This window comes from Musa acuminata, chromosome BXJ3-5 (genome assembly GCF_036884655.1).
Source record: "Musa acuminata AAA Group cultivar baxijiao chromosome BXJ3-5, Cavendish_Baxijiao_AAA, whole genome shotgun sequence".
Taxonomy (NCBI): domain Eukaryota; kingdom Viridiplantae; phylum Streptophyta; class Magnoliopsida; order Zingiberales; family Musaceae; genus Musa; species Musa acuminata.
Genome location: NC_088353.1, coordinates 39,115,017 through 39,125,379, shown reverse-complemented (window position 1 = coordinate 39,125,379; position 10,363 = coordinate 39,115,017). Strand labels below are relative to the sequence as shown.

The following is a 10,363-nucleotide window of genomic DNA, read 5'->3' as shown; positions in this document are numbered from 1 at the left end:
CCATTACCATTGATCAAGAAGAGAGAAAAGGAAGAGCAGTGATCGGGAAAGAGCAGCAACGTGGTTGATTAAAAGCCTGTGAGGTTCGTACGCGCGAAGTCTCGCGCCACGACAACCCCCAAACCCATGCTGAACACGTGGCCGCCTTCCCACCTCGTGTTTCTCCCCCTCCTCTTTCTCTCTCTTTCAGGTAGCCAACTCATATAAGGTATCCCAGACAAGGCTGGATTAGTAGTACCAATGACCACATTATAGCATAGCGGTCATACTCAGATCTCCGTCCTCCACTTTGCTCTCCCTCTTCCCTCCAGCTGTTGAGAGAAAATGGGAAGAGCCCCGTGCTGTGCGAAGGTGGGGCTGAAGAAGGGGAGGTGGTCAGCAGAGGAGGATGAGATCCTAGTGAAGTACATTGCTGCAAACGGAGAAGGATCCTGGAGATCACTGCCCAAGAATGCAGGTACAGGAAGCACCACTGCCATGAAACTCTCTTAGGATCAACAAGTAGCTGAACCAAATCATAAAAAGCTCTTTCGTCTCGAACATTCGATGTGTGGTCTCTAAACATGCAGTGGTTGTTCTTTCTCTGTCTGTGGGATTTGGAAGGTCTGTTGAGGTGTGGGAAGAGCTGCAGGCTCAGGTGGATAAACTACCTCAGATCTGGCCTAAAGAGAGGCAACTTTACCAAAGAGGAGGAGGAGATCATCGTCAAGCTGCACGCCACTCTTGGAAACAGGTAACCATTTCAATCCTTCCACCTTCGCTATAACCGAGTTCACCAACTTGTCCCTTGGTACGAATATACTGTCGTGTACATCAAGTGAGAAACTCACCAGTCACTAATTTGTTTACTTACAGTAAATCGAACAGCGCGTTGGTCACATGCAGCAGACACTTGTCATTTTTTTTTCCTTGTTCGATAAATATTGTAGCGTATGCTTTCTGAAAGCTTGCATTGCATGGGCCCACCGTGATACGATCTCTCTTTTGATTTATTGGGAGGACCAGGAAAATTTTTCCTTGGATGTGGGAGTCGGTGGGACCCGGCACAACACGTGGTTCCCGCTGGAGTCTTCCAGACTCTTGGAAACAAGATGCACGCCCAAACTGTTGCTTTCAAATGCTCCTAATAATACATAATTATCAGACTTTTTGTCCTAGTAACTTCATCTTGTTCCAATTCTACCTTTTGAACTTGTATTTTTTTTTTCAAACAATATGTATTTATTATTTTAAGTTTCTATAACAACCAATCCCTTACTTATCAAAAAGCAAAAGGAGTACAGAGTCTCAGGTCAATTATCTATCTAATAAAAAATACATTTATTGATTCTAGTAAAATTTTATATGCTTGATATGATATTCAATAAACTGTTGTAATATATACATGACATCTGTTATTACATTAAGTAATTCTCAAAGTGGATCATTTCTCTTTTGTAAAGATGTGTATAATTAATTAATCTTGAGTCGGCCTCGATGATGTGTTTAGATAATCCTATTGTATGGCCATTTAGAGATTATCATCATCTCATTATAACAGCTCCAGTATGTGTCATCTGTAGTCAAATAAATGTCATTATTAGTATGAATAAGAAATCCAACAGTACATCCCTTGATACATGATTAAAAGAGTCATCTGTATTTAATTTGAACTAATCCTCATACGCATTTGTCATTTAACCTGAATTTGAAGATTTGTAAAATTATTTTTGTTGTATTCATTGAATTTTATCCATCCATAATATATATATAATTATCTTATAAAAATAGAAGTAGTAGGAATTTTTTCTCCTTTAAAAATCATCATATTTTGAGCTTTTTATATAAACTTGTCCGGTGTATTCTGGTATTTGGGTTTCAATCTTACTACATAACTTTGATGAATGGCATGTAATCTTTCCTTAGGTGGTCCCTTATAGCAGGCCATCTCCCTGCAAGAACAGACAACGAGATCAAGAACTACTGGAACTCCCATCTCAGCAAAAAACTCCAGAGCTTTCAGCAGAACGGAATCGACGTCGGGGGGGCCACCGTCGTGGACCTCAGCAAGCTCCCCGGCGGGGTTAGGCGACGTGGTGGCCGAACGAGCCGGTTGAGGACGACGCCGGAGAGGAACACCAAGAACGGAACAACAAGGAGGGAGAAACAAGGCATGGTGGTTGTCAGTCCCCCAGTTTCATTAGCACAAAGTGAGGAAGGCCACAGCGTAGTCTTGCATGCTGACCAGAGCCAATCTAGTAGTGCCTGCACCTTTGATGGGAACACCAATGAAGGGGTGATGGATCGCAATGAAGATATGGTGAGTGAGCTTTTGTGTGCAAGCGCAATGGACAGCGTACTTGTTGGTACAAGCGAGGAGACCATGGACGGGTGGGGATCCCATGATGGAGATAGTGGGGTCATCGGGGGCACAACTGTGGAGGAATTGGTGCCATCTCAAATGGACAAGTTCTTGGACTGGGACATGGAGATCATGCAGGCCAAGTTGTGGGATGACGCAGGAGACATATGGCCATGGATGTGGGACAGTGAGAGTGGGGAGTAGGGGTTCCATGGCGTGGATGACAGTGGATCCCAAGAAGAGTCACTGGATAGCTGGCTCACCTGATGGATTTGGTGACAGTGCGTTGTGCTGCTCTTGGTGGTAGCAAGTGCCAATCGAGTGGCTGTGACTCTAAAGACATCAGACGTTATAGTCGTTGTAGTATGTAGGTAGTACCATGCATCATCAATCATGTATGTGTTGTAACAAGTAAACGGGATATTTGTGGTTTGTGCTTGTGTTGTCCTTTTTGCTAATCTTGTTGAGACTATGGTGAGGACGATTTACTGTTCATCTTAAAGTGCTGTCACCTTCAAGTAGCAAAGCTATGGTTTGAGAGACCAGATAAATACTTGGTGACATAGCTATCGTGTAGGAAACCTTCAGGAAACAGAAAATAAACTATTGCAAATAAAGAAGAAACAAACAATTTCTATTTTTGTCGATTCTTTCAGCTTACATACATTGGCCCTGTATGTAATAATTAATATATTTGTGCTAAATATATTAAAATTAAAATTGACACAAATTGTTCATCAGAGTAATGTTAAAGACAAAGGTAAGACTTATGAGCAAAAAAACAAAAAATCATCTGCAAAATCCAAAAACTTGACCTTTCTTTGTGCACTCTTGCAATCAATTCAGCTTTTGTCCTGAATTCTTGCATTGTGACGAGGATGAGTAGGCTCTTTTGGACTATCTCTTTTGAAGGACAAATTAATTATTCTTTCCCTGTTCTTGTCAGCTCAATAATATTACTTCTTGCAGTTTCTCCACAGTGCACTAACACACCCCAACCCCCCTTCTCTCTCTCTCTCTATCTATCTATCTATCTATCTATCTATCTATCTATAAAAGATCATAAATTTTTACACTCAAGACGAATCAAATACTTCAAAAGTACCACGAATCATGTGTTCATGATGCACAAAAGTTGAGTCCTTTTGCTTTTGTCCCCCACTCATCGCAGTTGTACGTGAACAAGAAGCTCGATCATGCAGTGTCCCGTGGCCTATTCGCAATTATGTGCAAGGAGCTAATGGCTCCCATGTTTGAAGGACATGATGCCACAGCGTCTCATGTGATGCATTGGCCTCATCCATCCTTTTTCACTCGAGAGATCAGGGTGTGTGCACCCTAAAGGGGAGGATAAAGCTCATTGTTCACCCTGCAATAATTTAGCTACGGTGGTTCCACCCTAAAGTGCTTCTACTTGTTGTTTTGCTCACTTGGTATGTACAATCTCAACAACAACAACAACAACACACACAACTCCCACCCAAAGAACAAGGAAAACATTGAGATCAAACAAAATCCTAGCAAAAGCAAGATAGAAAGTTGTTGCAAAATGATTGAAGAAAAAACTATGACATGTGATCCTGAGATGGCTTATTTAGACCTGATTCGGGTTCGATACATTTGTGTTTTGGGCAGGTTTTGGAGTCGGATCTGATCCAATTTGGCCTAGGACACTATGGATATGTGGATCTGACTTATTTAATATGATTTTAATATAGTTTTAGTTAAATATTATAATAAAATTTTAGATATGTGGAACTCAATCGTCTATTGCTCGTAAAAGTAAATGGCTACTTTAGCATTAGGCTTTAATCATTAGATAGTTTAGTCTTTTATCTAATTATTTTACATAAGGCTTTAATCCTTTGATGTGATCCTTTAAATTTACTTATGTTTTCTGAGAAACCTATTACAACAAAACCTAGAAAAAACATATAGGTTTTGAAAAGGGATCCTTTGAATAGTAAATTTCCACTGGTCAAAGCATGTATTATTTACCTATATGAACTAGGGATGTTAATGGGATGGGGATGCCCTTTCCCATCTCATCCCCATCCCCATTTTCATCTCATTTTTCATTTAGATGGTAGGGACTAAGGATCTTCATTAGGGGCAGAGAATCCACGGAGTCTTCATATTCTCCTAAATAATCTATTTTTATTTAAAAAATACCTTCAAAACTAATTAATAATATCAAATTCATAAATAATAATAATAATAATATTTATAAACTTTATGTACCATAATAATATTCAAATATAAATATATCCAAATATAAATATAAACAAATATATCCAAATCTCAATTAAATTTTAAACTTTTGATAGAACATTTTTTTATTATTTTATTTATAAAATTTTTTAAATATATTTAAAATTAAACATAAAATTGGTTTAGCTGTTAATATTAGAATGTTAGAGTTATAGGTATTGATTCATTTCTCGAATATACTTTTTTTTATTTATATTATTATTAATAAGTATTATACAATATAATAATATAAATGGGATAGGGATGGGATAAGTGAGAGGTACTCGACCAATTTCCATCATATAATTGTATCTTTGTTTATTCCTTCTATCATTGTCTCCTTAGGGATGGATCTTTATGGATATCTATACCAGTAGCTATAATTGATACATTTAATATGAGCTCAATTTATCATATGTAAAATTAAATTCAAGTATAAGTTTATATGATCATTACATTGTACAGCTATATATTCACTAAATTGATTTGTGCATACATCGACAAGTATTGTTGTGATATTCTTGCTATGAATATTATCATTTTAAAAAAAGGGAAATATCTATCATTAGAAATCAAATCAAAATAAAAAAACAAGGGCAAAAGGCATCAATTGCTTATCAAAATTGTCTGTCCAAAAAAAACCCTTCCCTAGTTAGCTATAATATATGAACTGAATCATTTTCTATTCAAGATATATGCTTACAACAAACATCGTTGACCTCCTTAGCCAACAACAAAGTATCTGTACGTAAGATCCATAAATACCAAGGCATAAGATAGGAGTGAGTGAGTGACAAAATTGATCCATTCTAGAGAGTTTGAACACAGCATAATGATACTACTATTACATTTTAAATGACTATATGCTACAAACCACAGGTACTTTACTCTTTTCTCTGAAAAAAATAGCTGAAATATGATTCATGGGAACTCTAAATCAAATCGATCGTCATAATTACATGATGTGTTCATTGGATGTTACAATTGCAATTTGTTGAGCCGTGTCTTTGGGGACAAGCCTAGGTTTCAACATCGTGAATCACGCGGGCAAGCATTGATACATGTAAGCGACTCGAAAGGAATAGGAACCACGTACAAAGTCCTGCTGTGAGCAGTAATGTTCTTGACGTGATGCTATTATTGATAGCTGTTGATGTGACCATTGGAGCAGAAACTTGCCACAAATCAGGTAGTGTGGAAAAATATTCTTGGCGTGAAAACATTTAAATTGATGTGGATCCAAATTATTTTTCATGTGCAAATTTTGGTGTGAAAGAAGTGATGAGTTGTCCAGGCAATGGTGCTAAAGTTTCTAGATAGAGTCGGACAGTCTCAGCAAGGAGAAAGCCAGAACAGCAGAATGGTTGCAAAATACCCTCACAATTTAATCTCACATGGGAAATAATTTATCAAAATTTAATAGATGTATTACCGAGAACCGAAGGTTAAAAAACATTCAGATCAATAGTTTGGACATTACAAATTAATAAGCTATAGTTATCCCAAGTCACATAATGATAAATAATATAAGAAATGACATAGTATTTGACATAATAATAAAGAAAGGGACTATAGTATTTGACATGGTGTTGGGTCTAGCAACAGTTCAATTTTAAGGTTCTATTATAATTATGTCTAGGTTGTAAAAAAAGGGGAAAAACTTGAATAGATTTATAATATTAGCCTGTGTGGGTTTATATATCATCATTAATTCAAGTTTAAGTATTTTAAAATTATGATTTGAACTCAACTAGTTGATGAGTCAATTATCTCATTAGTTTGAGTTCTAACATAACAAATGGTAACAAAGTAAACCTAATATTTAACATGATGAGAAACCCAAAAATAAAAGATTATAGGTATATAGTGACATACATGATTAGATTAGACCTCATATGTATCATACTAATTTGATGATTATGATATATATATATATATAGTTTTTAATAAGAATATTAAACCCTTAAGTATGTGAAATATGTAAGAATTTGAATTGGAAAGATCTACTAACTACTTCAAACTTAAAACATTTTGTTAGTAATTCAGACTCAATAAATTAATTATTTTATTATTATCATATTACGATAATTCGTATGATATTCTTAAATATATAATTTAAACTGAATCATAACAATTTAAAAAGATATTTTAAAGTATAATAATTAAAACTAAGTCTTTCTAAGAATGATTATCATCCGGTTCAAGGGTTAACGCATACAAATTCTTTTTGTTCTCCGTGTTTGATAGCTTAGGTTTTGTCAAACCAATCAGACAAACAAAGTTGCTCAAAGAATATAGTTCTTCCTACTTTGACAAGACTTTTGCTGCCTAACTATTATGTTACATATGGAATGCAAGAAACTGTTTGGCTGATAGCCCATATTCAGCCCATATGGGCTAGGCAGCCGATAGCCCACACCCCCTCTTAACCTAACCCTAATTAAGATTAGGGGGGTGCGGTGGCTGCGTTTTAGAAGCAGAAAAAGGCTATAAAAAGGTAGCAACGAGGCAGATCTTGAGGGCCACGAGTTTCCAAAGAGAAGAAGGAGAACAAGGCAGAAAAGAAAGAGAAAGAAAGGGAAGAAGATAAGGACAACGCAGAGAGACTGTTCTCAATCATCTAGTAGTGTTCTCATCTCAGGTTAGATCAAATATACAGTAGACTCTTGCTGTGATTACTTGGGGAGGTTTTAGATATTGTGGACAGTGACGTGATCCTTGTATCCCAGTTATTCTCTTGTGGTTGTTGCTAGGGTTTTGGGCAAGAGATTGAGATTTGTATATTCATTATTCTCATAGTGGATTATCTCTAGTTTGCCCTATGGTTTTTACCCTTCACATTAAAGGGGTTTTCCACATATATCTTGGTGTTCTGTTTGATTGTGTTTCCATTTTATTCCGCTGCGTATTATTGGTCTTCTAGTATTTGTTCATATACAAAGGTTATTCCTCTTTATATCCCCATCAACTGGTATCAGAGCAAGGTTTTGGTGATTTAATTTTTGTATTTGAACATGGAGGCCAGTAATGTTTTTCGCATGATTAGTTTGAATGGAAACAATTGGATGATATGAAAACCAAGAATGGAAGATCTCTTGTATTGCAAAGATTTGTATAGACCTTTGCAGGGGAATAGTGCAAAACCTACAACTATGACAAATGATTAGTGGAAGAGGTTAGATCGAAAAACAATTGGGTTTATTAGACAGTGGCTTGATGATAGTGTCTTTCACCATGTTTCTACTGAAATTTTTGCATATTCTCTTTGGAAAAAATTGGAAAGTCTCTATGAAAGAAAAACAACTGGCAACAAAGCTTTTTTGATCAGAAAACTTGTGAACCTAAAATATAGAGAGGGTGCTTCTATTGCTGAGCATTTGAATGAAATGCAGAGTATTACTAACCAGTTATCCTCTATGAAAATATCTCTTGATGATGAGTTGCAGGCATTGTTACTTCTCAGTTCATTACCAGAAAGTTGGGAGACATTGGTGGTTTCCCTTAGTAATTCTGCACCAGATGGTATTGTCACTATGAGTCAAGTAACAAGTAGTTTGTTGAATGAGGAGTTGAGAAGAAAGAGTTCGACATCTCAGAATGATTCACATGCACTTATCTCAGAGAACATAGGAAGGTCAAAGTCTAGAAGTAGTTCATGTATGGGTAGGAGCAAGTCAAGATCAAGAAAAGATATTGTTTGCTATAACTGTAGTGAGAAAGGATATTACAAGAACCAATGTAAGCAACCTAAGAAGAACAAGAAAAAGGGAAAAGAAGTGGAGTCTACAGAGTTAAATGATAATACTACAGCTACAATGCAGGGTGATGATTATTTGATTTTGTCTCCTTTTGATGATATTTTTTCTTGTGTGTGTCAGGATCTTGAGTGAGTGATTGACACAGGTCCTTCTTATCATGCTACACCACGGAGGGAGTTTTTTGCTACATACAGGTCTGGAAACTTTGGTGTTGTCAAGATGGGCAACTATGGCACAGTAGACATCGTTGGCATGAGTGATATCCATTTAAAGACCAACCTTGGCTGCAAGTTGGTACTTAAGGATGTGAGGCATGTGGTTGACTTGAGGCTGAATTTAATTTCAGTTGGAAGACTAGATGATGAAGAATATGAAAGCAGATTTCACAAAGGGCAATGGAAGCTCAGTAAGGGTTCTCTTGTTATAGCTAGTGGAAAGAAATGTCATACTTTGTACAGGTTGCAGACTAAAGCTTATGGTGAGCAGTTAAATGCTATAGAGAAAGACTTCAGTATGGAGTTGTGGCATAGGCGATTGGGACACATGAGCGAGAAGGGGCTGCAAGCTCTTTCCAAGAGAGAGGTATTGCCGGATCTCAGAGGTATACATCTGAACCCTTGTATTGATTGTTTGGCTGGTAAACAACATAGAGTTTCATTTGCTAGTGCTGCTTTGTCTAGAAAAATGCATGCCTTAGATCGTGTTTATACAGATGTATGTGGTCCTTTGAGGACAAAAACTCCTGGTGGATCTGTTGTTGTTCTTGGTATAAGTGGTGCACTTTATTTTGTCACTTTTATAGATGATTTTTCCAAGAAAGTTTGGGCTTATGCTTTGAAGACCAAAGATCAGGTTATTAATGTCTTCAAAGAGTTTCATGCCAGGGTTGAAAGGGAGACAGAAAGAAAATTAAAATGCATAAGATCATATAATGGTGGTGAGTATACGGGATTGTTTAATGACTATTGCAGGTCACATGGGATCCAACATGAGATGACAGTTCCTGGTACACCTCAGCATAATGCAATTACAGAGAGGATGAACCGCACCATCATGGAAAAGATAAGATGTATGCTTTCACAGGCCAAGCTACCCAAAAGGTTTTGGGATGAGGCTTTGAGGACTACAGTTGATGTGATCAACTTATCACCATGTACAGCCCTAGATGGTGATGTTGCAAAGCATGTATGGTCAAGGAAAGATGTTTCCTACAGGCATTTGAGAGTGTTTGGTTGTCGTGCATTTGCATATGTTCCAGATAATGAGAGGTCCAAGCTCGATGGTAAGTCTAAAGAATGTATTTTTCTTGGTTACTCACATGATCAGTTTAGTTACAGGCTTTGGGATCCAGAAAAGCAGAAGGTGTTCAGGAGCAGAGATGTGATCTTCTTTGAGGATCAAACCTTTGAGGATTTGAAGAAGAAGGCACCAGCCAAGACTTCTGCAGAAGGATTAGCAGATTGTGACCCAGTTATTCCTCCAATATATCATGGTGATGGGGGAGATGTGCAGGAAAATAGTGTAGAGCCTGATGTTGATTTACCTGCAGGACATGTTGAGCAAGAAGAAGTAGGAGAGCAAGTTCCCGCAGAACCTCAGTTGAGAAGATCTTCTAGACAACGTCAACCTTCCAGAAGATACTCTACAAATGAGTATGTGATGCTTACTGATGCAGGTGAACCAGAGAGTTACCAGGAAGCAGTTGAGAGTGAGCAGAAAGAGAAGTGGTTAGTTGCTATGCAAGAAGAGATGGATGCTCTTCAGAAGAACCACACTTATGATTTGGTGCTGCTACCAAATGTTGACGAATACCTTACCAAAAGAAAGACAGGAGATATGCCGATAGTTGGTCGGCATGGCTTCATATTGAGGAGTCATGGGACAGCCTCCCTTATGGGCTGAAGGGGGAGGTTGTTGGGCTGATAGCCCATATTCAGCCCATATGGGCTAGGGCAGCCGACAGCCTATACCCCCTCTTAACCTAACCCTAATTAAGATTAGGGGGGTGTGATGG

At 37.5% G+C, this 10,363-nt stretch overlaps 1 protein-coding gene across 1 annotated transcript; it reads left to right on the top strand.

Annotated features, from left to right (window-relative positions):
- The first annotated feature begins 236 nt into the window (after nucleotides 1-236).
- On the top strand, nucleotides 237-2,781 carry LOC103985607 (transcription factor MYB12-like). Its single transcript, XM_009403355.3, has 3 exons — nucleotides 237-457; nucleotides 604-733; nucleotides 1,906-2,781. The coding sequence occupies exons 1-3, from the start codon at nucleotides 325-327 to the stop codon at nucleotides 2,543-2,545; spliced, it is 903 nt and encodes a 300-aa protein (XP_009401630.2). The 5' UTR covers nucleotides 237-324; the 3' UTR covers nucleotides 2,546-2,781.
- Nucleotides 2,782-10,363: the final 7,582 nt, after the last annotated feature.

Excerpts from the sequence above, each read along its gene's own strand:
- LOC103985607 (XM_009403355.3), top strand. The coding sequence starts at position 325 with ATGGGAAGAGCCCCGTGCTGTGCGAAGGTGGGGCTGAAGAAGGGGAGG. Across the intron at positions 458-603 it reads ATCACTGCCCAAGAATGCAG|GTCTGTTGAGGTGTGGGAAG; the intron begins GTACAGGAAGCA and ends GGGATTTGGAAG. Across the intron at positions 734-1,905 it reads CACGCCACTCTTGGAAACAG|GTGGTCCCTTATAGCAGGCC; the intron begins GTAACCATTTCA and ends ATCTTTCCTTAG.